Source organism: Xiphophorus hellerii, chromosome 19 (assembly GCF_003331165.1).
Source record: "Xiphophorus hellerii strain 12219 chromosome 19, Xiphophorus_hellerii-4.1, whole genome shotgun sequence".
NCBI lineage: Eukaryota > Metazoa > Chordata > Actinopteri > Cyprinodontiformes > Poeciliidae > Xiphophorus > Xiphophorus hellerii.
In genome coordinates, this window is record NC_045690.1 from 13,517,658 (window position 1) to 13,544,131 (window position 26,474).

The window sequence follows — 26,474 nt, forward strand, 5'->3', positions numbered from 1 at the left end:
TCTGCTATTGTAAAATAAGAATAAATATGTCACACATTTCTTAAATTTATTTTTTCTTTGTTTTACCACAGCAAGCAGAAGTCCTACGTTGACCGGTGCTGGAGTGACGTGCGAGTCGGAGATTTTGTCCGTTTGTCTTGTAACGAAATCATCCCGGCTGACCTACTGCTGCTGTACTCCTCTGACCCCCGTGGGGTCTGTTACATTGAAACTGCAAACCTGGATGGAGAGACCAACCTAAAACAAAGGCAGGTTGTGTCAGACAGTTCTCTACAGGTAACTCCCTATTTTAACTTAATCTGCTATAGTTGACTTTACTTTGAGGGGTTGTTGGTGGCAGGTTGGTTTTTAATATTCCAGAAACTCCTAAAAGGAAATCCTTTCTTAATGAAAGTGTTCAGAGAACATAATTATTTTGGCTATACAGGGATGATAAGCTGAAAGTTCTGAGTTAGTTTGCTCAGAAAACCGAAAACATAAATTGAATGGCACTTCTGACATCAGGGAACAGAAATTTAAGTTGGTAGACATTATACAAGATCTTTAATTGTGGTCAAGTCTGGAAGCTGTGGCTTTTATTTGTAGTCAGCCTCTCCTCCGGACTAAATACTTTGTACAACAACCTTTTATTGCAGTTACAGCTGCAAGTCTTAGTTTGTGTCTCTACATCTTTAAATGTCCAGCAGATTTTGGAAACTTTTGGAAACAGCAGACCACATTTTTGGTCCTTTGTTTTTTGGCAAAATACCTCAGTCTCAGTTGGATTGCATAGAAAGCATCTATAAAAACGCATAGGTATTTCTGTAGGATTTAGGTCTGGGTGTATGCTTAGGTTTGTATGTTTTGCTGGAAGGTGGACCTCTGTCGTGGTTTCAAGTCTTGTGCTGCCTTCAGCATTGTCCTCAGTTTTGCTCCATGCATCTTCTCCTTAACTCAGTCTAACTTTCTTGTCCTTGTTGATGAAAAGTATTCCCGTAGCATTGTGCTGTCACCACTATGCCTCCAGAGAACGTCGCATTCAGGGTAATTTGCAGTGTAAATTCTCCACCACGCATACCATGATAAGACTAAAAGGTCAGACAAGGAATGCTTGCTGGAGACAGTGTTGGAGGTTTCAGCAGAAATGTGATAGCAGTGATACATTCCTTTGTTTGTTTTTTTATCTTAAGTAGAGTTCATTTCTCAGTCATCTTCTGTTAGTTTCTCTATGTGACCTGAGGTTTTTACAACATTATTTTTAACACTTAGGGTTTTTCTTCATTTAAAAAAAAATGACTACAGACTACAATTATTAATGCTCCAGTTGTTGTAAATTGGAGGCAGCCCAAAACAAAGGTGTTTTTAGCCATGATTTAAAAGAACTTATCGTTTGAGCATTTTGCAGTTTTCTGCAAGCTTATTCCAGATTAGTGGAGCATAAAAACTCAATGCTGCTTCTCCATGTTTAGTTCCGAGTCTGGGGATGCAGAGTATATTTGACACATTGATTTGTTCTGTGTATCTAGTCAACGCTTGAATATGTTCATAGTAACCTGGTGACATTGTAATAAAGAGCTGCATATCATCTACATAATTAAATGCCAGTTTTAGCAATTAGTCTCTCTCTCTTTTTTTTTTTAGAAAAATAATTTGTTTTGTCTCTTTCAACCCTGTCGTGATGAGATTTTGTGCGTAGTTGATATAACTCTGTCACATGTTTTTGTTTTTCCTGAAATTACTATTTCCATTCTTTATATGCAGGTTGATATATTTACAGCACATGAAAAATATCTACACCCAGAGTAAAATAGTAAAACCTGAAATTTTAAAGGGATTTCAGTGAAACAGAACAAAGAAATATATGCAAATAGAAATTGCAATGTCTTTAGCAAAGGCATTTTGAATGGGAGTCAGTGTCACTTGAAATCATGTAGAGCCAAAAACTCTGTATTTCTAGAGTAAAGCAACAGTTTATGTGACAGTGCATGTGACCCGTATGTGGTTGGTTTATGGTAAACATTGTCTCCTAGATTAGACTACTTTCTATACAAACTGTTGAATTTTTTTGCTACTACAGGGTTAAATTTTTAAAAAATAAAACTGAAAGCCAAAATGTGGGACATGTTCTCAGTTTGCAGGATTTTATTGATCTTATATAACTAACTTTGGGGTTTTATTAACTTTAAGTCAGTCAGCATACGGACATGCAGCAAAGAAGCAGACTTTGGTTTTAGAGCATAGAACCTTGAGACAAAATTAAACAATGTAATGAAAATTAATAAAGCTTTATTTGAGGGTTTGCGTATATGTAGCCCTTTCCAACCAGAGCAGCTGTGCTTTCATTTGCTTTGGTCAGAAGCAGTGAATCTGATATTGCTGCAATTATTTGTATTTTCTTAGATAAGCTGATGGTTTTCAGTGCAACTCCATCAGACACAGAGCTTCTTTGCAGACACCATCTAGTGGTCATTGGGGGGGTTGCTCTAGAGGGCTTGCTCTCATCCTGCACAGGAAGATTATACACAACCTACTAGCTTAAACTTAAATTTGTATTTTTACTAACATTATTTTAGTCAGTAATAAACATTTGGATTGGGTAAATTTTTAATTCTTACATATCAGGTCTCAGATTGAAACTGCCTTTCAATCACTTTGTGTTTCGTTTTCTGCTTATGTGGGTCGGACATGAACTATAGCAACCTCTGATGTGTTTATCTTATAGGGCTCAGACTTCACACCGGAAAGCTTCCACAGTCGCATCGAGTGTGAGAACCCCAACAATGACCTCAATAGGTTCAAAGGTTACATGTAAGTCTGATTTTTACTTTGGAGGGTTTGGAAGGCATCTGGCAGGTACTGTAAACTTTATTATCGTGTCTTTGTGTTTTATTTTGCTTACAGCGAGCACTCGGGTGAGGCTCGGGTTGGCCTTCACAGCAGCAACCTTCTTCTGAGGAGCTGCACCATCCGCAACACCGAGACGGTGGTCGGCATCGTGGTTTATGCTGGTGAGACCACAGCATCACTAAAAACAGACCTGCACTTTACAGCACTGCCTCTTTAACTTGTTCACTTTTAGTGACTTTGAAATCACAAATTTCAGTGTATTTTAGTAAGACTTTTTGTGACAGACCAACACAGGTAGGCCAGTATTGACCTAGTAGTACATAATTGTAAACTGAACATTTCTAAAATTTTTGTACAAATTTGTAAAGTGTGGAATGCTTTTATTATTCAACCCCCTTGAGTGTTTTGTATATAGCAAAAGTAAAATTCATTCTACTTTGAGTAGACCAAACATGACTTCTTGCCAATCTTTCATAAAAAGGCCAGATTTGCAGCTTGCATGACCAGTAGTCGTCCTACATGAAATGTGTATCTCTGCGGCTCCTCCAAAGTTACCATGGACGTCTTGTCTGCTTCCATGATTAATGATCCAAAATTGAAAACCATGCATAATTTTCCTTCCATTTCACAATAATATGCTACTTTGTGTTGATCTATCAGACAAATCCAAGTACAATACATAGTGTGTGGCTATAGTGACAAAATGGAAAAATTGTTCTAGAAGTAATAAATACCTTTTATTACAACTGCATTTCTGTAAGGAATATATGTGTTTGTCTTTATTCATTAAGACGTGACTACAAAAAATATCTACTGCCCAGAATTTCTCTATATCTGCAGTCAGAATTATATTAAAATGTTTATAACAACCAGAACTGTGGTGAACCTATATTTGTCTGGCCACTCTGCTAAGAAGGAAGGATGAAAAAGGTGAAAGTTAACGGATGAAAAACGGCTGCAAAGTGGTGCATCTTTGTGTCACCAGTTGTCCATAACAACCATTAGATGTTATCTACATACCAACAAGTTGTCTGGACGACATGCCAGGAAAAAGCTGTTTCTGTCCTACTGCCACAAACATAAACATATACATTTTGCTATAGTCTGCTGGGACTCGTAACTGGATCTGTGTTTTGATCAGATGAAACCAAAATTGATCTTTTGAATAACAAACACTCCAAGTGGATTTGTCATCAAGAAGACATGGAGAGACCTATGTTCTGTTTGTGTTAGGGATATATTTTATTGCAAAAAGAGTACTTTCTACAGCCATGAATCACAATGAATGTAGTTTTCCCGGCTTCTGACAACATGATTACATTCTACACTGTACCTGCTCTGTGGACTGTAAAACATTACTGTTGATTCTGAGAAACTCCTGATATGACTAAATACTGACTCCTCTATGACTAAAGAGGTTAAACCAAAGAATGGCTCCTGCAACTCTGAATGCAGTGTACAGTCTAAACATGACAGAGGTCATGCAGACATGTCCTCCTCTTTGCTGTAACCAGGCAGTTGCATTTTTATACACAGTTAAGCTCTAAAACTTAACTGTTTTCAGGTCTGTTAAACAGGGTAAGGGTTAGGGTTACCTTACCCTACCCCTAACCCTACCCTAAATACAGAAAACCTTGTGTTGCTCGGATTTTCTGTCTAAAGTTATAAGTGTCTTAAATCATTGTGGAACAATGCAGCTTGGTGTTGCTCATGGAGGTAAGACATTCCTTTCTTCAGGTCCTGCAAGTCTTTTAAACAGAACTTTTACAGAGCCAGTACAACAAACTGATACTGCAGATGACCCAGTTTGGGCCAAGTTTCCACTGTCAGACAGATGGGTTTTCCTTTGACTTTATTCCTCTGGATTGGTGTATGGTCAACACATTGATTGCATGGTGCCCTGGTCATGTGGTTCTAAAAACCAAGACCACATCAACCCACCATTGCTTGGCACCTGTTATCAGCTGTCTGGTTAACTCCAAATATAATGCTGTGCGTTATGGACAAGCATTTTTACTTTGATCTCATCTGTCTAAAGGACATTGTTCCATAAGTCTCAAGGTTCATCCCAGTGCAGCCAAAGAACTTTTTGTCACTATCCTGATATGTTAATTCAAAAATACCCTTGCATTTCTGCTTAACATTCAGTGTTGCAGAGAATCAAATTGTCTGCTTTCTCTTTGTATAACTCAGGTCATGAGACCAAGGCCATGATGAACAACAGCGGGCCGAGGTACAAGCGCAGCCAGCTAGAGAAGCGTCTGAACACAGACGTCCTATGGTGTGTTGCCCTCCTCATCGTCATGTGTCTGACTGCAGCTGTAGGTGTGTAGCGACACACAAAACACAACACATAGTGAACAGTGGGTTCTGATTCCAGATTAACTAATATTAGTTTCTTCAGCTATTATCCTTTAGTGTGATGAGCTGCTCTGAGTTTTCATTTTTGCATTTTCAGGTCATGGCCTTTGGGTGAAGAACTATAGACATTCAGTGTTTCAGGTCGATGGGGAGATCTCTCCAGCCTTGGCTGGGTTCTATGTGTTCTGGACTATGATCATCGTACTCCAGGTGTGCCCAGAAGGTTTATTTTAACTACCATTGACCTATTTCAGGATAATCAGATATGCATTAGAACATTTTAAAAGGTTCTAATTAAACTTAATAAATGTTATTCTTTTTCAGATCAAAATGTTTTTCACATATTTGGCACCAATAAATAAATAAAAACTGCTGCCAGTTTAAGTTTTCAAAGATCAGACTTCTATTAGAAAAGGTAACAACTGAGTACGTGCTGAATATGTTGGGGGTGTTTTTGATAGACTGCTCTTTATTGCATTGTGCAAGGGAAATAGCGATGCTGCTGCTCTGATTGTTGTTGGAAATAATCTTCTGAGAACTCTGCCTAAAGGTAATTAGAGGTACAATCTTGCACCTAAACAAAGAGAGGAGTGTCAGAGCAGTTATTGATCTTCTGACTCAGTAGGAGGTGTGTTTGGTAGCAGAAGGACCATCTCTATTCCCTTTCAGTGTGGCTGACAGTCATGGAAATTGTGATCGTCAAGTCTTAATGATTTGTTTTAACCACCGGGGGAAGGCTTGTGACTGCCCAAAACACTCTTTTTTGATGGTTCTTGGAGAAGAGTAGGGGCTGGCATTGCTTTTACAGGCTCTCTTGGTCCATGTATCACCAAAGAAAGATGTGTGACCACATCCATGTCAAAGAGTGGATTTTCTTTTCCAGTGATGTTTGAACAAAATCTGAAGGTAGAGTTCTGAATATGGTACCTTTTTTAGAAACTTCATGGTTTCATCATAGCTTTTTGTAGAGGATGTGGGGTTTTGTGGCTTCTTCCGCTTTGGCCCCTGCATCATCTCACACCTGAGATTACATTGAAGAATCCAGGAGTACAATGACCTTTTCTCAGTTTGAGGAAATAGTTTTTAACTGAACAAGGGACTCATATACAATGTGGAGGTAGAATCCCTCCATTTTTCTACTATGGATCTTGGTCTTGGACTTGGATGACTTTTATTCCAATAAACCAAATGTATCAATTACAATCAACTGTTGTTGGGTCAGTGCATTAAAAACATCGCTGCTGCATCTTTCAAATGTTCATTAAAGACTCGAAATTGCTTTTGATAACCACATGAAGTCAGGTCAGAAAAATTTATTTTCCTTTAACATTCATTATTTTTTTCTGTCCAACAGGTGCTGATTCCTATTTCCCTTTATGTGTCCATTGAGATCGTGAAGCTGGGTCAAATCTACTTCATCCACAATGACTTGGACTTTTACAACGAACAGTTAGACTCCAGGATCCAGTGCCGGGCCCTCAATATTACAGAAGACCTGGGTCAGATCCAGTACTTGTTCTCAGACAAGACAGGAACACTGACGGAAAATAAGATGGTGTTCCGTAGATGCAGCATTTACGGAGTGGAATATCCTCACGTGGAAAACGGTGTGATCTCTGTAATGTCTTTGCCACCTGTTGGTGAAAGATTGTTACTGCAGAGAGAAATGCAGTTGTGCTAGAAAAGCTGTGTGTCTTGTTGACCTTTGTTTCTATGTCTCAGCTCGGAGGTTGGAGGTGTACGAGGCAGAGCAAAACGAGGCAGCCGGACACACTGTGACTCTGAAGTCAGTCTGCAGTGGGAAATCTATGAGCTGTCGCTCCCTAAGCTGCAACCGTAGCTCTGTGTCTCTGCACACGCTCACTGCCGAGTCACCAGAGGAGGAGGACCAGCTGTCCAATCATGCTGCAGCGAGGACCGGTGCCTTCTGCAGCCGCATGGTCAGACTCTTGATCATACCATTTTTAGTTCATGATGTTTTCCAGCTCAGATAGGAGGATTTTATCTCTGGGTTCCTGTCATATGCTGATTTATTTCACAATGAGATCCTACACACTACAATCCAAGTGTTTGGAAGCAAAATTGAATTGCTGTACTAGGAAAGATTAGCTTCACTGTTATGCCTGGAAACAAAATAGACCTAATTCATATATAAGTATTCTTAACATATGCTAGGATTGTTTTTTTCTTAAACTTTACTTTTTCATAATAAAGTTATTTGGCTTTAACAGCAGAGTGGCTTGTATACAATGATCAAATTGTGGTTTTCTTTTGTACTTTTGTTGTGACTCTAATAATCTAAACCGTAAAATTAAGACATTTATTCAATAATTATCAAAAGCATCAAGATGTAAATAAAGGTAAATTGATTAAATTAGTGCAGATCCATGAACAAAATAAAAAGATAATTCAACAAATACACCCCGGCATCCATGAAACTCATTACTATGTTAGTAATTATCAATCATGTAGTTATTCATTAAACTGAAAAGTAAGTGAGAAGTCTTTCTTGGCTGAGGAATTTAAAGGGCTGTTTAAAAAAATAACAGGAAATTTCAAATTAAAGCTCAGAGGTAGCCTTCAAAAAACAAAGATGAGATGTGCTGGAGGTATGGTGGATTAGTTGATGTATATTAGTGTTAACATCTGTAAGAATTACCGTAGTTTCAGGTGTGTTGTTTATTAGAATATTGAAATATTACAAAACTTCTGAAATTTCTTTTTCAAGTGTAATTTTAAAAAATATTTTCTTAATTTCAATTGCAAAGCAATAGATTTGCTACTTGAGTTTTAGGATGACACAAGATGACGTAGCTCCTGCTGGGTTTTTGCTCAGGCGAAAGACGTGGTCCCAGATCCTGAGTTGGTGAGGAAACTGAATAGTCTTTGCTCCTCCACTCTGCGACTCAGAGACAGCTCCACTGAGAGCCTATCCACCCTGGAGCTCACCTACATCACCGACTTCTTTCTGGCTCTGGCCATTTGTAACAACGTGGTGGTGTCTTCACCTAGCCAACCCCGCCATGTAGTGAGTAGAAACTACCCCGATTAAAGGTTTGAATCTTTTAACAGTAATGATTAAATATTCTGTATTCCTTACAGGTTCCAGAAGCCCAAGCACCTCTGAAGTCTCTGGAGGAAATTAAGTTGATGTTTCAACGCCTGAACTTCTATTCATTCTCCACTCCCCAAATCAAAGGCAGCCCTCGCAGTTTCACCAGCAAGTTGTTCACTCGTGGGAAGACTGGCTCCTTCAATTTCAACACCCCTCCCAGCAACAGTATTGATGGGTCTGATCTGGCTCTGGACACCAGCCAAGAAACTTGCACACTGAAGAGTAAAGTGGACTTGCCTGATAGGTGGGATGGAGAGGATTCTGCAGCGAGGCGGAGCCTGGAGGATCTGGAGAACTTAAGGGACTTAAAAGGAGACGGTGATGGGGCCAAACAGAATGTGGACCTTGACAGAGACGTACAGTCAGACGAGGACAGTGATGATGAGCTGCTGTACGAGGCAGAGAGTCCTGACGAGGCAGCTCTGGTCCACGCAGCCCGGGCGTACCACTGCACCCTGAGGGGCCGCTCGGCCAAGAGCCTGCTAGTGGACCTGCCGGGAATCGGCTCTCTGGTTGTGCAGCTGCTCCACATCCTGCCCTTTGACTCCAACAGGAAGAGGATGTCTGTGGTGGTCCGCCACCCCCTGACAGGACAGGTGGTGGTATACACCAAGGGAGCAGACTCTGTCATCATGGACTTGGCTGAAAAAAGGAAAGGTAGATAAAGACTGAAAAGATGGTTTAGAAAGATTCTGGTTAGAGTTATTTTATGAGCCCATAAGAACTGCATGCAAATGATGTCCAGTACATGGAAATACTTTAAAGCAGAATGACATTTCTGCTTTTACTCTTTTCACTAATTATCGTAAAAAACTGAAGTTTGGGTTTTCATCAGCTTTGAGACATAATTCTAATCTAAAACCCCTAGGAAAAACATTACACTGTTAAATCTATATAGAAGTTCCACTTTTGTAACAGACACACATCAACTTTTCAGTTTCTTCTTTACTGTGTACACTTTTGTTTTCAGGTTCAGAACAGGCTCAGGAGATCTACAAGCACATCAGGCAGCAGACCCAGAAACACCTGGATATGTACGCTAGAGAAGGCCTCCGCACACTCTGCATCGCTAAAAAGGTGACGTCCTAATAGAAGGATAATAATTCTGTCTGATATCAGGTCTGTTGGTAAGACGTGATTTTCTTTGATGACAGAAGAGGCTTCTGCTAGCCATCCAAACGATGGCCCTTTTGTTAACTTCATCTTGTTTGCATAAACAGATTCTGGAGGAAGACGAGTATGAAGTTTGGCTTAAGAGACAGCTGCTGGCAGAGAGTAGCATTGAGAACCAAGAGGAGCTGATACTGGACTCGGCTGAGAGGCTGGAGAACGACCTCACTCTTCTGGGTAGGACACCTGACATTTTGACCTAATCTGAAGCAAAGCTGCAGCAGAATGATAATGGGAAATGTTCTCCTTGGTTACTATTGAGCTTATTAAACCTACTTACTCTGTAAAGTTTTTGAACAGTTTCTTCTGTTCAAAAGGTATTTTCATACCTTGTAAAAAGCGATTGCTGCAAATAAACAAAGGACTGCCAGTCCTTACAATTGACGGCTGGTATCCACTGTCATCTTTTCTCATCAAAAGGTTTAAGACATAATGACAAGTTTTGTTTGCGTCCTTATCTGCTTGTGCAGTTGAATGCGCTGCACCCACCATATGACCGTTTTTACAGTAAAATTAACTGAAAAGCAATATTAGGCTTTTGTCTGGTTTTTGAAAAGCTTTGCAGAAGCGCACACACAGGTTGTTTTGATGTCTGTCATGGCCTCTTTCTGAAGAGCATGACGTTGTGTGCAAAGAGTCAACAGTTTCTGTTTTCTAAACCTGTGTGTGCACAGGTTGCACGGGGATCGTGGACAGGCTGCAGGAGGATGTCCCGGAGACAATTGAAGCCCTGCAGGAGGCCGGCATCAAAGTGTGGGTTCTCACTGGAGACAAACAGGAGACGGCCGTCAACATCGCCAATGCCTGCAAACTCCTACTCTCCAACGACCGACTGCTGACCGCCAACTGTGGAAGCAAGGTCTGGGACTGCTGCTTGGAAGCCCATTTCAGATGTTCAAACATCTATATTACTCTTCTTCTTCTTTTTCCTTCAGGATGCATGTGCAGCCCTGCTTGAGGAGCTTTTAATAGAAGTCCGACGTGAAGAAGACGGGGAGGAGTCTTCCTTGCACAGCACCAGCAACTTCATCCTGGTTATCGACGGCCGAACCCTGGAGTGGGCTCTGCAGGATGAGCTGAAGGCCAGCTTCCTGGAGCTGAGCTGCAAATGTAAGGCGGTCATCTGCTGCCGGTCCACGCCGCTCCAGAAGAGCCAGGTGGTCCAACTGATCCGGGACAAGATTGGTGTCATGACGCTGGCCGTGGGTAAGGACACAGACGGGGCAACAAAATAACTATCAAAAAAACAGGAGAAAATTCATCTTGAGATGTTTTTGTATTTTAAGGTGATGGAGCGAATGATGTGAGCATGATTCAGGTAGCGGACGTCGGAATCGGGATATCTGGTCAGGAGGGGATGCAGGTGAGAGAACGACAGTCATTCAGTTGCTGTATATTTAACAGACACAGCATGGCAGCTCTGCGAAAGAGTCTTGAAGAAATAAAACATTTTTCTATCCCTTGGCTTCACTCCACAGGCTGTGATGTCCAGTGACTTTGCCATATCCAGATTCAAACACCTCAAGAAGCTGCTGCTGGTTCACGGCCACTGGTGTTACCACCGCCTTGCAAACATGATCCTGTACTTCATCTACAAAAATGTGGTAAGACCTGCTCACCAGCTATGTGAAAAGTAGCTTCATTTCTTTTTAAATTAGCAGTGTCCTCTGCCTGCTTTCTACCCAATTATGACACCCTGTCACTGGCTTTTAAAAACTTATTCTGAAAGGGATTTGTAGATAAGACTCCAAATGCTGTGTCCCTGTGTTTGTGTGCAGATGTACGTGAATCTGCTGTTCTGGTATCAGTTCTTCTGCGGGTTCTCTGGGAGCGTCATGATCAACTCCTGGGTGCTCATCCTCTTCAATCTGGTTTTCACCTCAGTTCCTCCCCTCATCTACGGCATCCTCGACCGAGACATGCCTGCAGACACTCTGATGAAGCTCCCTGAGCTCTATGGAGCTGGAGGGACCACGAAGGTGATCCCATGCATGTGAGAGACAGGGAGAACAGGAACAGGCAGTTTTAAGATTTGATATTTCTTATAAGCCTATGTATTTTCCACTCACTGAAAAACTCAGATTTTTTTAAATTTCAACCGACATAAAATGAAGTTTGATCCATCTACAGTAAACCAGGTGGTTCTTGTGGGTATAAGAATTTTTCATGTTTCTATTGGAAGTTCCAAAGGGTTTTTTTGTAAAATAAAGGAATTTAAAACTTTTCCACCTTTAATGTGACAAACTTCCTATAGAATTGAAATGAATAACCAAAAAAGCTACAGCAACCTGGTTGCACAGTCTTAAACTAATACTTTGTTGAGGCCCTTTTTAACCCAGTTTTAATATTTAGTCTTGTCAACAGGTAAGCAGAAAATCTTTAGATTGCTCTAATTGTAAGGACATTTCTTGTCCAGGGCATTGTTTGGACCATAGTAAAACTTTGTTCATTCTGTTATTGATGTGGAGGAAAACTTAAAATACTAGTAATGCTGAAGAGTAAAATTGATCCTCATTTTCAGTTTTCTTGAAAGGTCCTTCTTGAAAAAGAGACTGTAGATTTTAATAGTTTTTATCTGGTTAAATAAAGATTATTACTGCTGAAGCCTGAAGGTTTTGGCTCAAATTAGTTTGGGAACTTCACAGCATGATGTTGCCAGCACTATGTTTCAGTGTTGGTATATTGTTCGTCTCCTAATGTGTTTTTGAAACTGCAGTTCAGTAGTTATTTCTGGCTGAATGCCCTGCAAGATTTTGGCATATTTTAGATATGATTTGATGCTCTTTTTTTTTCTTTTTTTGTTTTCTTCAAGAAAAGGCTTGTTGTTACCCTTCTCCTTCATTGTGGTTGCCAGTTTCCTGGCAATTTTTGGCAGGTTCCCAAATAATTTGCAATCTCATCTTTTCATCAGTTTTTTTAAACACTTCACTTTTGTATTTCAAATGTTCCAGTTTGTTCTCCAGCTATTGATGGCTGTCTTCACTTTGCCTGATGTAATGGTTTTGATTCATACCTTTGTATAAATCTTTTTGGTTTGTAAACTTTCATCTTAAAATATAGCTTAACATACAAATAGTCATATGCAAAGAAAATTATACTGGAACTGTTCAACTTTCCATATTGTTAATTAGATGTCCTATAAGTGGTTTGGAAATTGATCTTCATTTATATATTTCAATGTTTAATTCAGTTATGCAACTAGGATATTTCAGGATTTCCTTCCTTTACTAGGTTAGGTTTTTTGAGCTGTACTAGATTTGTGTCACACTAAAAGTGTAAAAGTTTGGTAATGATTCATCATCCTCTCCTTTTACCTAGGCAATAAAACCTGTAATTTTACTGGAGGGAAAGATTTAAAACGAGTGTAACTGTGGAGAAAATTGTAACTTAATGGATTTATTATCCAGCTGCCACCTTTCTGTTTTTGTTCGTTGTAAACTTTCTGTTTTAGTTCAAGTCATGTGACAGTGTTGACCCACTGAAGAATGAACTCTAGTGCACGTTGTTTTCTTTACATTGACAACAAAATAGACTAACAGATAAGATTTCCTACAGATCTACATTCCAGCCACGTTCTGGATTACCATCCTGGATGCCTTTTACCAAAGCGTTGTTTGCTTCTTTGTGCCTTATTTTGTAAGTTTTCTCTCTATAAAACCTTTTATTGATGAGTTCAACTCAGGTTGCTTCTCACACTTACAATTTTCTGGATTCTTTTTCCCAGGCACTGGCCGGATCAGATGTCGGAATCCTGTCATTCGGTTCGCCAATCAACACCTCAGCTCTTCTCATCATCCTGCTGCATCAAGTCATTGAGAGCAACACGCTGGTGAGAGCCTCCTTGATAAAAACTCCCCACTCCTCTCCTCGGTGTCTGTGCAGGAATGTCTCTGCAGACTGTGGATTGAACCGTGTCCTCTTTGTGTGTTGCAGACGTGGATTCACATGCTGGTGTTGCTGCTCAGTATAGTCTTGTATTTTGGCTTTGTGCTGATCTACAGTGCCTTCTGCGTGGTTTGCAGCCACCCCACCAACCTTTTCAGGGTCGAAACAGTCCAGATGTCCCAGCCTCTCTTCTACATCATCTGTGCTGTCACTACCTTCATCGCTTTGTTACCAAGGTACTGAGCTTCCAGATGTTTTGAACATCACCTCATGAGCCAATGAGCTACATGGTTCTACATCATCGTTCAAGTTATGAGCCAAAAACAAAGCAGCACAGTGATTGACAACCTGTTAAGTGACAGAGAGATCAAAGCAGGGTCAACAGACATATGCATCTCTTTTATTGCATGTAATACTGCTGTTGCACACAATTATCTGTTACAGGTGTTTAATGGCTAAAAAGTCTAAGAAAAAAATAAATTTAACAACCTTACATGTGTTAAAGACATGTCCATCAAGCTTTAGTGGAGTATTCCTTGCAGGAGGTTCAGTCCTGATTTCAACATTATGTGCTAACCGGAACAGTTAGGAAAATTTAATGTTTGGAGTTAGAAGGCAGGTATAAACATCCCACATGATGGTGATTAATTAAAGATTTTGAACATGCTTTGGGAAATTTAATCGTATTAATCAGGAATAACATTATAACCACCTGCCTAATAAGGTATCGGTGCACTTTTTGCTCACAAAACAGCCCTGACCCATTTCTTAGCAACCCCCTGAATGTGTGCTCTGGTATCTGGTATCAAGATGTTAGCACAAGATTTATTAGGTTCCGTAAGTTGTGAGATGGCCCCTCTGTGAATCAGAAACAAAAACAATAAATTGCAATGCATTCCATTTTCTGACACTTTTTAATCAAAACAAGCCTTAATATCTTCAAAAATCTGAACTGCAGTGGCTCTTCTAGAATCAGAATTAGTTTCCTGATTCTAATATATTAAGTATGAGAAGAGAAATGTTCACATTGCTCCTTGATATATCGTTTCCACTAATAGGGTATGTAATGAAGACCGCATGGGATTTGACTTTAATCTGTCAGGGGTCATAGTCTTATGCCTGATTGTCGTACATGTGGATTTCATAGTGAGGACCTTCTTCTCATGTCCAATGAGAATGAAGATTAAGTATCTTAAGTGTTGAGACAGTAGCGCCACCTAGTGAGTTAAAGTTGCCATTTTATGGGAATTTTAAAATTTGCTTTTATCTTTATTCTAAGGAAAATAATAAAACAAATAACTGTAGGAAAATATTTGTTTTCTTCCTTTTATTCTACTTAGTAACATGAATCAACGCAAACATCGATTCATGTTTCATATGACATACTTCTACATCTTTGTTTTCCCACATCAGAGCTTGACTTTAACATTTTACCCATCATCAGTAAAGCATGAAGACTGTCTATGCAGGCCGCCTTGATCTGGAAAAATAAGAAATTTTGATTTGTGATTTGTAGTATGTGTAGAAAGAGTCAGAGAAAATTGATGCTGAGCACTGAACCTCTCTGTTCTCTCCTTTCTCTTCTGCAGAATGTTGTTCCGGGCTTTGTTCAACAGCCTTCACTCCTCTGCGACTCTGAGATCAGCTCAAAGGGATGAGGAGGCTGCAGAGCAGTACCGCCAAAGGATGCAGCGCTGGAACATGAAGCACACTAGCCCCAGCAGCCTGCCGGTCTGCGCAGATAATCCCGGACTGGAGCCCAGCGGGGACGAAGTGGTGTCCTGACCCCTCCTCAGCAGACAGACACAGAAGCTGACACTCAAACCAACGACTGAGATTTTTTGTGCAATAAAGTGTTAATCTTGGAAAAACTCTACAGCTTCTTACAGCTCAAAGAGGACTGACTCTGCCACATGCGACTGGAGCTGTAAAGTCCAACCAGCAGTTGAAAACCAGCCTCAGGTTTCAGCCACGAGGAAACTGGAACAGGAAAGACTGGGATGCTAGTTGGCTCGTGTTTACATACATTCATCCATACAATTTAGGAATGTTACGACTGTTTACCTGCTCGGCTTGGGTAAATGAAGGAATAATCTTTGTCCGACTGAATTCCTTTTGGAGTCTGCCATTTATTTATTCCTGTAAAAGATTCAGGTTCTATGAGAATCAAGGCTAAAGCTCAACTGGACAGACAAGAATCCAGTTTAATGAATGCAGTCTGAATTAATTACCCTTAATTCAGAAATGAACATTTTCAAAGACTGACAGCACCGTTCTGGTGTTTATAAGTGCCTCATCGCTACTTTATCAAGAAGAATAAAAACAATAATGAATTAAAGTGAATTGTGCAACATTTCAGTGACCTTTCAGAATCTGGGCTCTTGACATTGTCTCTTTTTATGCCAGATTGAATGCAGTTTTATTTCATGTGATAATTTAGCTTTTGTACTGGACTTTGGTTCACTGATTAGTTCTAAACTGAAATAAATTTTTCACTCACTAAACTGCTCCATTTGTGTCAATATTTCAAGCTATTATATGTAAAGAGCTTAACCCAAATTAAAAAATATGTCATATCTAAAACCATTTAGGGGAACAATAACTAATCCGCTGTGGTTTATCAAATATATTTATAGTTCTCTTGAGAAGTTTCAGTTCCTTCATCCTGGGCATGAATGTAAATAACTTTGGACGTGTTATGACTTACTTTCCAGGATGGACAGATTTTACAATATGCAGCAGCAATTATTTGTGATATCTAGAACTAACAAGCATGATTTTATTTTGAGAATGTTCTCCAATTGGTCCAAGCTGTAATACATACCAAGCTGAGCATCAACCATTCACTAGCGACAGGCTTCTGGCTTCAGTCGTCTTGTCATTGTTTGTAGAATTCATTTATACTAGTTTGTTTCCTGGAATGACTTTGACTTTTAAGCATCGTTTTGTAAATTTTCCAAAAGTTTGAGACGTGGGCGAAATTTTTGATGTGTGTTTGGTATCATTGTCCTTTTTGGAATGCCCAACTGAGTGCAAAACCATTAAGCTGTTGATTTATTAATATTCTTTCCACCTAGTGCAAAGCAACTCGCAGCAAAACAGTCCGATAGCATGACAACACTACAATCATGCTTGATAGCTGGTGAAATATGAACCCTTAACTCCTCCAAACACATCTTGCTGTTGTGCCAATAGAACTTCGTATCTGTCATCGAAACACAAAGCTTATCTACAGAAAGATTTGGATTTTGTATGTGGGCAGCTGTAAGTTTCTGCTGAGCTTACTTTGCGGCAATGCAATAAAAGAGAAGAGCCTTTTAACCCTCATTGATAAACATTTAGGCGGTCTTCCAGGCCTTTCCCAGAACTTATTGGAGGGATTGGGGATGGTGGTATGTGTAAAGGAAATGGAAAATTTTTGTGACACTCAAGATATATTTTGAAAATGTGACTAGATGGAGAAATTCCTGGGTTTATCTTTTAGACCTGGAACTGCACTCCTGGGCTTTGCATAGAATATTTTTGATATTTTGATTAATGTGTTAAAATTTTTAACATCTATGGACTTTTTGTGAAGTGTGTCTCAAAGATTCCTGACAAATTATTCCAAACAAAACCTATAATCTGAAACATTCCTTGTTAAAGTTTCACTTTAAGAATGTTTTGGAAATATTCCTGGAAATTTCCCTGATGATTGTCTGGAGTTCACGGCAAATATAAACCCAAGCTTTATCTTTTTTTTGTTATTTCTCAGTGGGTTGGTATTTTTGGTTGTGTTTATTCTCAGCAGTTCCTGTCTGAGTGGTTTTAGGTGAGCAGAGAACTGAAAATGAACAATTCCAGTGCCCCTCTTCCCATTAAGGTATGCCTCGGAAAACCACAACCTCATTAATGCTGCTTCTCTCCAGAATATCATTCCTACGTCAAGATCCATATAGCCTGTGATTTAACTCACAGGTAATTTATTTTGTACAAGAAAACATATCGAAGGTTTGTGAGAATTCAGAGGTGTTCCATGGTCACAAATTATGTAAGGTGCTGCCTCAGTGTTTGCAAGTTAATTATTTATCTCTCAGCCAAGCTCCACTGATAAGAGGTGTGTAAATATTACAATGTTTAATGAGAAGGCTCTGCCGTGTCTCTGAGCTCATTTCCCTCCTGGGCGTGCCGGACTTACAATGACTGCTTTCACTTCCCTGTGCAGCTGCAGACCTTCCAGAGGATCTCAGAAGCCCGACGTGGCGGCAGACCCAGAGATGAGTGTCTACAGCGATGCTTCCAATGACGACTTGTGTGACGAGTTGGAGACTTTGGGGTGAGCTTATTAATCTCCTGACTTTTCATTTTACTTCATGTTCAACACAACAAGTAGCTCAAAACTGCCCTGCCTTCTCACAAACAGAGGATTTTACCCTTTGTTTTAGCCACTGAATATGGATTATACTGTGAGTAGACTTGTTTTGAATACAATCATTTGTTTGCATTTGTAGATTATGTGTTGTTTTCTCTCGAGAATTGTTTAATATCATGAATAGGGTGTGGACAGCATAGGACCATAAAACACTGTTTTTCATGATCATAATATTCTATGGATTTTGAAGAAATAAAACAAATTCAACTAACTAACCAAAAAGCTGTGTTCTATAATTGTTTTCTCTTGAGTGAAGGAGAATGTAATTACCATCAGGTTGTTTAAACTTTAATCCGAAAGTCGTTATTTAATCCCTATTTATGATGTGGGAATTTGGCATCTTCAGTGTTGCAGGGAGAGCTAGACTGTCCCGTGAGGAGTTGTGCACTCTGATTTGTCCTCAACTTCAGAACGTGTTTTGTAACTATCAGATTTACACGCTACTCAGCCTGCCTGTGGGTTCAAAAATGAACAGTTGCAATGTCCCTCTTCCCATTAAGGCTTACCTTGGAAAACCACAACCTCATTACTGCTGCTACTCTCCAGAATATCATTCTTATGTCAAGATCCATATAGCTCCTGATCCTGGCAGAGGGCCTGGAACCATTTTGGATGGATAATGAATTTTGTGTAGTTTCATAGACACATTCTGCTATGTATATTTTAGTGATGCTGTCACTAAATAATTTTTTAGTGATGCTGTGTTTTATTTCACATGAAAAATGTTAATGCCCATTACTTCACCATGCCATTACTTGTAACTGATGGAATTTGTTGGAAGCAGAGCATGTGTCAGATTAGTCTCTAATAAACGCAGTCTGCTTTAACAGCCGGAGACATTAGACACTGGACACTGAAAATAAGTTTCAGCTGCTACTTTAAGTGGAATCTAACTGAAGAAAACAGAGAAGTTGTAAAATGTTACCCTCTCTATCATGTGGTGTCCATAAAACCCAGTACATTGTAACCAATCAAATGTAGTAAAATAAAACTTGTCTTTCAAGTTTACAGACAATATCATGAGCTTATGAATCCGTGTATGACTGACCCAAATCAGATCAGTGTGGTTTTTTTATCGTCTTTTTCTCAAGCTAGAAATGACAGTTTGTCTTTACAGAACTCCTCCCCACCTTTGATGCAAATGGAGAACTTTCACATCCTTTTTTACTGGTTTCATTTACATCTGTGGCACATTCATACTTATGAAATCTCTCTAAATTTCCTGTACAGATCTCTGCTGTGCCTGTTGTTCTTTCACTTTGTCCAAATTTCAGTTTAAACCTCATTGACCTTTCAATAAAACCATAAATGTACAGAACATTCTCATTAAGCTCATCTTCCTTTCTGCAGCTAAAAGAAGCAAGTGGAAAAAAAAGGAAGACAGAAAAATGCAATCAACTATGCAGAACCTTTAAAATGATATATTCTTAAAGCAAAAGGGTGAAAAAAGTTCTAATTACATAACACAGGTAACATAGTGTGAGGAATAATTTAATCTCAAGAACAGATTTTTTTTTTAGCTTAGTTTAGTTAATTTAGTATTTTGAACAACAAATCTCTAAAGTTGTAATTCATACATGGGAACACTTGTGCAGAAAACAAGTTTGTATTGTTTCACAGGTATTGTTCAATGTTTTTTAATGAATAATATTGGAACACTGCAGGTGCATTGTGACATTATAACACCTGACATCTTCATTTATAAACAACAAAAAACTTATATAGGTCAAAGTCTGAATTGGCAGGGAAGATCAGTGAGAAAAGGGCAGCCCTGCTAGTATTAGCTGTGTTAAAAAATAAATAGCTAATCTAAGCTTAAATAAAGCCTGGATGAATTTAAGCATTAAAAAAACCAACCTAACATTACTCCTTTGCCTTTCATTAACGCCTACTTCCAGTCAGCTACTAAACAAATCTTTATCTGCTCAACATATTTAGGACCTGCTGAAAAACTTTATGGTTTTATGTGGACAAACAATTGCAAATCAAACAATACTGAATGTCCCTCACTGTCCTGGAATAAAAATCATTCCATTTTTGAATATTTGGGATTAAACTCTATCAGGCTTCACTATGTCTTAGTTTATTGCTCACAACTTAGTGCTGGGGAATCAGGCTGTTCAAATCAATGTGTTTATTTCTATTAAAACGTTTTGTTTTTTTTTACTTTCATGATTTTCATTGGAGGTGGTACCACTATGACCTGTCCCGGCATGCTGCAGAGGCTCTCCTCCTGTCCAATGGAGGAGATGGGAGTTATCTCCTGAGGAACAGTAATGGCGCTCCTGGCTGCTTTGCCCTGTCTGTCAGGTCAGTCGCAAGCCAGAACTAAAAAACACTAAAGGAGATTGTTTCTCGTACAGGTCAGGAGATTACTAGATTACCACTAGAATGTATTTCATGTTTCTTTGTTAAACTGAAAGAAATAAATCAGAAACTAAGGACTATAGACATTCAGGTAATATATACTGTATGTGTTGAATCTCCATGTTTGGCAGATGCAAAACAGAAAAAAATCCTAAATTATGAAATGTTATTTTCATTCTTTGAAACACATAGAGCAAAGGATTCAGTGAAGCATTTTCATGTGACACGCAGAGACAATGTCTACATCTTTGGGTTTAACGAGTTCCCAAGCTTTCAGGACTTTGTCAGCCACTTTGCCAACCAACCTCTCCTGGGAAGCGATGCAGGTAAGAAGATCTAGATTTTTGATTCACCGGACTCACCAATAAAACACGTTCTATTCCATACCTGATTTCAGTCGCTCCGAAGCACTCAAAGGAACCCCAATTTTTATATGAATATGAGTTTTATAGGAAGTGATGGTGAGTGTTAAGTGTTTTCAATGTTTGTTTCAGTTCCCCTCATTGCAATTTCATTTTTTCCCCAGCAATTATTAAGGAAAAGCAAAATATGACGAAGCCAAACCAACATAACAAAAACTATCTATACAAACGTACTTTCATGGTTCTGTTTATTGGTTCACCATAAAGTATCTTTGCTGCAGTAAAGTTTTAAACTGTTTGTATTTAATGTTTCCATGTTGAGTTTTTCCAACCTTAATGGCTTGCATAGTCTGAGTTAGTGGTGTCCAGATTAGCTCCACTCTAAACAAGAATTAGCTCTAAAACATATTTACTTCTGGTTTAGTGGCATTCTTGCATGGGAATGCTGTTCAAATGTTCCACTTTCTAACTGTAGTTGGTATTGATATTGATCAGTAATCTGATAAGAACAATCATCCGTCCTATGTGCTTTGTTTACCCAACACTGGGCGATAAGGATTAGGTATTAGAAAGAACAGTCCGAGTACACCTCTTCCCATTGGTATATGCCTCGGAAAATCACAACCTCCTTTTAGTCGCTTGTTTCCACAATTTTGTTCCTAATTCAAGTTCTATATAACTCACGATCACTCATCCATCATGGATGGATGTATAAATTGATAGATGAGGTAGAGTATTTGGAAGGTTAGCAAAGAAAACAGTAATTTAACTGACAATCTCACAGTAGGCAGATAGTTACTCCAGTTAAAAAATGAAAAAATAAAAATCTTCTTACATCTTCTTATTTTATAGAATCAAAAGTTGAGTACAAATGTCTGAGGGGGAAATTATGTAAAAAAATTCAACTTGCTCTCTGTCTTTGAACCAGGGACCCTCATTGTGCTTAAGAGTCCATATCCATGGCGTGTGGAAGAGCCATCCATCTATGAGTCGGTGCGAGTTCACACCGCCATACAGACGGGCCGGACAAAAGATGATCTGGTCCCCAAAGCACCATCGGTATGATGAGAAGCTTTGTTTTCATTTGTATATGTTGTTTAGGTTTATAAACTAGTAAAGTTAATTGGTATGTTGTGTTTGATATAGGTGAGAAACTTTATGATTAAAAGATAACATAGAAATTTACTTTTTTACTCAATCCCAACTTGTAATAAACCTTTCTTTCCTAAGTTTACCCAACTTTTTGTGTATTTCAAGCTAAATTTCACAGCCAAAATATGCAATGTCAGCCAATCAGGCGTTTTTAAGGAAATTATGTCCAGAGGAAGTTCTACATTTACATGTTCCTCATGTAGTAGGTGTGAATAGACGTAGAAGTGAGTTTCAGTCCCATTTATTACATTCTATGCTTGTCTCTAATGGATCCAAGCTGTAAGACCAAGCAGAGCCCTCAGATGGAGATTCAATCAAATAATGAGTACAGAAAGATTAAAATGCCTTTCTGAGTTTGGCCATTTTTGTTTAAAATAGATTATTTTATTTATTTAATTTAAAGTTTAACATTTTTGAGGCACAAATTTTGGGCTTTTGTTATATGTAAACATATAATAATGAATACCACAAAAAAATAAAGGCTTGAAATGTATTTTCATTCTATCATTTGTGGGTCTTGGTTGGTGAATGAAGTTGTCTCCAAACATTGCTTCAGTTTCATTTAACTGGAAAAGGTTTTTTATCTTAAAATATTACTCCTGCCTTTCTACTGACACATAGTATGTCATTATAGCTGGGAACCAAGGAAGGCTACCTGGTGAAACAAGGAGCAATTGTGAAGGTGAGAACATTGAAATAAGGCCATCTCTACACATTGGAAAAGCAATCATCGGATACTCAGATACATTTATCTGAAACTGAGATTTCAGTTTTACTATGACTTTAGCTACTTAAAATCTAACATCATCTTTAATTTATAGATAAATTTGAAACTTGTTTTCTTTTTTTTGACAGAATTGGAAACAAAGGTGGTTTACACTCCATAGAAATGAACTTAAGTACTTTAAAGACAAAACGGTAAGGTTATTTCACATTCCAGGTTATAACTTTGATATAACTATTTGACAGGTTAATTATTTTATAAATGGTAAATGTTAGTATGTGTTGTCTGTTGATCAAGTTAATCCATATTTGCATCTAATCAGTTACACTGTTCCTTGTTGCAGTGTGAGGAACCCATTCGGACACTGGATTTAACATCTTGCTCTGCAGTCCAGTTTGACTATTCTCAGGACAAAGTCAACTGTTTCTGGTGCGTAACTTATTGTGTTGGTATGAATCTTTTACTTGAGGAGCATTTGTCATTAACGAATGGAAAGAAATAGCACAATAGGGCCAAACATAAGATTTAAGCAAAAACAATAATAAGCTGGAAGTCAAATTTGGGTTTGAACAAATTTTACAGAGAAGTACTCCAGTGTTTTCCACAACTCCACAACCTTTTGGGTTCTGGGAAAAGCCCTCATTATATCAAGACTTTTAATGATTCAACCACATATGACTTAAATAAAGACATGCCTTTTGGTGTACTCTATGTTAATACAACAGTCTCAAACACAATGCTTCTTTGTGTGATATCATGGAAAATATCTAAAGAAATCAAACAAGATACCAGGAAGAGAACTGCTAGCTTTGATAAGAATAGTTCATCCTTGGACACAATTTCCAGATGACTGAAGGTGCCATGTTAATGCATTTAAGCAATAATGTACAAATACAGTCACCATGGGATAGGTTCTCTGTCCTAGAGATGAAAATTTTCTGGTGTAAAAATAGCATCTCATTCCTACCAGAAGAAAATTCTGGCTAAAGCAGGTTACATAGTGTCATTAACAACAAAACAAGTAATTTAAAAAACATGACCTGAGAGGCTTGTCAGAGATGAAGAAGCCTTTACTCAAGAGGCAATGTAAAATGTTAGACTGGATTGTCAACCAGTTACCCTAATTTTTGAAGATATATCTAATACTTGGATGAAATAAAATTTAAGTATTTGGCCACAATGACCATTGTTACATCTGGAGAAAATAAAAACTAAAGCTTCTAAGCTAACTTTCAAATACAGCATTATCTGAGGAAGTGTTTTGCTGCTGGAGGGACTGATGTACTTCCAAAAATAAATGACATCAAAAGGAAAGAAAACATTGAAGTAACATCCCAAGATGCCAACCAGGAAATTGTCCCAGTCCAGATTAGGCTTCTAAGTACACAAAGCACTAAATATACCACCACATTTGTTACAAAGTTGTTTCATGGTAACTAAGTCAATGTTGTGAGGATAACCAGAATGTTTCACCCAAGTCATGAGGATTAGAAGGCAATTCTGCCAAATACTAAAAAAATGTTTTAGAACTTTTGAGTCTGAAAGAGGAAAACTGTCCAAAAGGTGTTTTTTTTTATTGTTATTTTTTTTATTACCATTATCGTGGGACTTAGCAAAGATAAATAATTTGAATTGAAACAGGAAGTGTTACATCTGATTTAATATCAGACAGTGATATTTAATATCTAATGAAAGTTTGGATCACCGCTGCAAGCTGGATTGTACACTCTGTCTTCCAATAATATAAACCACATGTAAAGTTAAAAAAGAAATTGGACTAGGAACAGAACAATGTGGAACAACTTCACATTCAGACTTTAAACATTTCCAAATGGCTCTGTGGGGCATACTAAAAATGATATGCTTCTGTTAATGTCAAGAGTGAATGTGCCAATGTGTTTCTATGTCAAAACATGAGACCTCTGCAAACCAAAATTTGATTTTTTTTAGATTTTGTTAATAATCGCCAAAGTGTAGAAATAAACAGAAAAGATTTGTGCTGTCAGTAGATAAGCTACACTTTGTGTTACTATTACCACTTCTGCCTCCTTAGCTGTGCTACATTTTCTATTACACAACTCATGTTAAGCAAAAAAAAAAATTGCCACATTGTTTCAGTTTCTTATAGGAAAAAATACAGTTTTTTTATTTTGCTCTGTGCTCTATCCTGTGTGTTATCCTGGTTTACACATTGTTGTCCCCATAACCTATCTATTGTTTTACAGCAGTTTGAACCCCTCCAAAACACCCATAGATATAAACAAAACCCTCTTCTCATTCTGAGTTCCCCATATTGACTTTTTTTTCAAACATTGATATTTTTTGTGCGAAAAAAGGGAAGTTTAAGGCGACAGTGGAGGAAACTGACCTGAGTTCCAGCTGTCGGTACAGTCATGTAAATAATTTCACATTCAACCCATCTGTCTTAACAGGAAAGAAGGGATTTGTTTTTTGTCTAACCTGGCAAAAATAATTTGTTTGCTTTTATTCTGTAAATTGAAACATAAGAACAAGAGAAAATGGAAAACGTAAGAGTTAACAAAATTGAGAAATGTGTGGAGAAAAAAAGTGACTTAAAGCAAAGCTGAAACTTAAAGAGGAAGCTGATAAAATAGACAAAAAACTAACAATTGAAAGAGGAAGACAAGATAACAAATAAAGTCCCCAATGAACAAAATGAGAGCGAGGTGAGGAAAACAGAGCAGAAATTTTTAACAGATGAACATTTCAGAAATAAACTGGAAACAAACTGCAGCTGACTGACTTTATTAATTTTTTATTTACCATTGTTTTTTAGTTCTGAACAGACATTTTCTACTTGATTTAAAACTACTATGTTTGCTTGAAGTAACTTTGCATGTCTCTGTGTGTCCACAGTCTCGTGTTTCCCGATCGAACATTTTACCTCTGCGCAAAGACAGGAGTTGAGGCAGATGAATGGATTAAGATCCTCCACTGGAAGCTGGTGAGTTCCATCAGACTGATTCACACAGATTATTTAATCTGTGGTTCGGTCAGTAGGAAAAGAAATATAATAATATGGACATCATTCATCTGTTTTTACTACCAAAATGTCCAATTTCTGGGAAAAAGAAGGAAATTAGATTAATTCGCAAAGGGTTCCTTTAAAAAGGAGGCAAAAATGAAACCTGTAATACCTAAACCTCTCATTGGCACCAGAAAGGAGCCAATGTCTACCAGTTTTATCAAACAGAGGGAATTGCATGGATTGAGCAGCTGAGGGAAAGTCAATTATTACAACACATTGTTTTTGGGTCTGAAACATTTAAGCCTATGTACCATAAATCTACTTCCTTATTACTGTAATACGATTTCCTTTCTTGCTGCTCCTCGTCTCTTCTGTTTCACAACCACTAAAAAGGAAATTTGCAACCATTGCTGGAAAAAGAAAAAAAAACAAAACATGTGGCTTTTTTTTTTTTTTAAACCATCATCATTTCTGAATCCAATGTTCTCATATCAGCTTTTGTAATCTTTGCTTTCAGTCTCAGATAAGAAAAGGGCGATGATGGTCATCCATGAAGGAACAGGAAAATATCTCCATTCTCACAGAAGATACCAGGATACCTGAAGGAATGAGACAAATATGTAATATGTTGCACAACACATCTTACAAGAGGTCTTTGAACAACCTATTGAAGGATTTTAACAGCTCTGTAGAGTTCCTGGACTAAAAATGTATGTACAGCAGTGTTCTCACTGAAGAAAAAAAAAAAACATTTCAAAATTCACACAAATATGTTTTATGTAGATAAAAAAAATAATTATTTTGTTACAATGTGCACTTTCAAAACAATGTTAACTGTGAACCTAGACATGTCAGTGCAGTTTTGATGGACACAGGATGGTTTTGGCTGTATTTGACAGTTATGACTGACTTGTAGCTTTTGTAGACTCAACATGGGAAAGAGGGTAGAAGCAGAATGTGCTTGAAACATTGTATTGCAGTCAGAACCAGTACCGATCAGATTGTTTTATACATGTTTGTGATTGTAATTATTTGTTCATCTCAAGTGGGAGTAAAACTTCCTGAAATGTCTCTGATAGATTAAATAAAAACTCATAATCAAACTGTTTGTA

The 26,474-nt window shown here is 38.2% G+C and overlaps 2 protein-coding genes across 5 annotated transcripts in view; both read left to right on the top strand.

Annotated features, from left to right (window-relative positions):
• Positions 1–15,864, top strand: part of atp10d (ATPase phospholipid transporting 10D) — a 29,171-nt gene extending 13,307 nt beyond the window's left edge. Inside the window, exons 4-23 of one of the 3 annotated variants that reach the window (XM_032547377.1) lie at positions 72–276; positions 2,702–2,787; positions 2,881–2,987; positions 5,020–5,151; positions 5,285–5,397; positions 6,542–6,794; positions 6,910–7,127; positions 8,024–8,215; positions 8,290–8,959; positions 9,273–9,379; positions 9,523–9,649; positions 10,147–10,331; positions 10,408–10,678; positions 10,759–10,835; positions 10,951–11,076; positions 11,251–11,451; positions 13,028–13,108; positions 13,197–13,301; positions 13,406–13,593; positions 14,947–15,861. In XM_032547377.1, the coding sequence (XP_032403268.1) occupies positions 72–276; positions 2,702–2,787; positions 2,881–2,987; positions 5,020–5,151; positions 5,285–5,397; positions 6,542–6,794; positions 6,910–7,127; positions 8,024–8,215; positions 8,290–8,959; positions 9,273–9,379; positions 9,523–9,649; positions 10,147–10,331; positions 10,408–10,678; positions 10,759–10,835; positions 10,951–11,076; positions 11,251–11,451; positions 13,028–13,108; positions 13,197–13,301; positions 13,406–13,593; positions 14,947–15,142 (3,640 nt within the window). In that variant the 3' untranslated portion in view covers positions 15,143–15,861. Of the gene's footprint in view, positions 1–71; positions 277–2,701; positions 2,788–2,880; positions 2,988–5,019; positions 5,152–5,284; positions 5,398–6,541; positions 6,795–6,909; positions 7,128–8,023; positions 8,216–8,289; positions 8,960–9,272; positions 9,380–9,522; positions 9,650–10,146; positions 10,332–10,407; positions 10,679–10,758; positions 10,836–10,950; positions 11,077–11,250; positions 11,466–13,027; positions 13,109–13,196; positions 13,302–13,405; positions 13,594–14,946 lie in introns of those variants that run through there. The other 2 variants (XM_032547378.1, XM_032547379.1) reach the window with 2 other exon arrangements.
• A 1,649-nt stretch (positions 15,865–17,513) lies between these two features.
• Positions 17,514–26,465, top strand: dapp1 (dual adaptor of phosphotyrosine and 3-phosphoinositides). 2 transcript variants are annotated; one of them, XM_032548152.1, is made up of 9 exons: positions 17,514–17,672; positions 19,956–20,078; positions 20,328–20,461; positions 21,426–21,556; positions 22,284–22,331; positions 22,505–22,567; positions 22,717–22,802; positions 25,251–25,338; positions 25,880–26,465. In XM_032548152.1, the coding sequence occupies exons 1-9, from the start codon at positions 17,536–17,538 to the stop codon at positions 25,901–25,903; spliced, it is 834 nt and encodes a 277-aa protein (XP_032404043.1). In that variant the 5' UTR covers positions 17,514–17,535; the 3' UTR covers positions 25,904–26,465. The 2 variants fall into 2 exon arrangements, with proteins under 2 accessions (XP_032404043.1, XP_032404044.1); XM_032548153.1 differs by having other exon boundaries at positions 20,367–20,461.
• The last annotated feature ends 9 nt before the right edge of the window (positions 26,466–26,474 follow it).

Excerpts from the sequence above, each read along its gene's own strand:
- dapp1 (XM_032548152.1), top strand. The coding sequence starts at position 17,536 with ATGACTGCTTTCACTTCCCTGTGCAGCTGCAGACCTTCCAGAGGATCT. Across the intron at positions 20,079-20,327 it reads TGCTTTGCCCTGTCTGTCAG|AGCAAAGGATTCAGTGAAGC; the intron begins GTCAGTCGCAAG and ends TGAAACACATAG. Across the intron at positions 22,803-25,250 it reads GACAAAGTCAACTGTTTCTG|TCTCGTGTTTCCCGATCGAA; the intron begins GTGCGTAACTTA and ends GTGTGTCCACAG.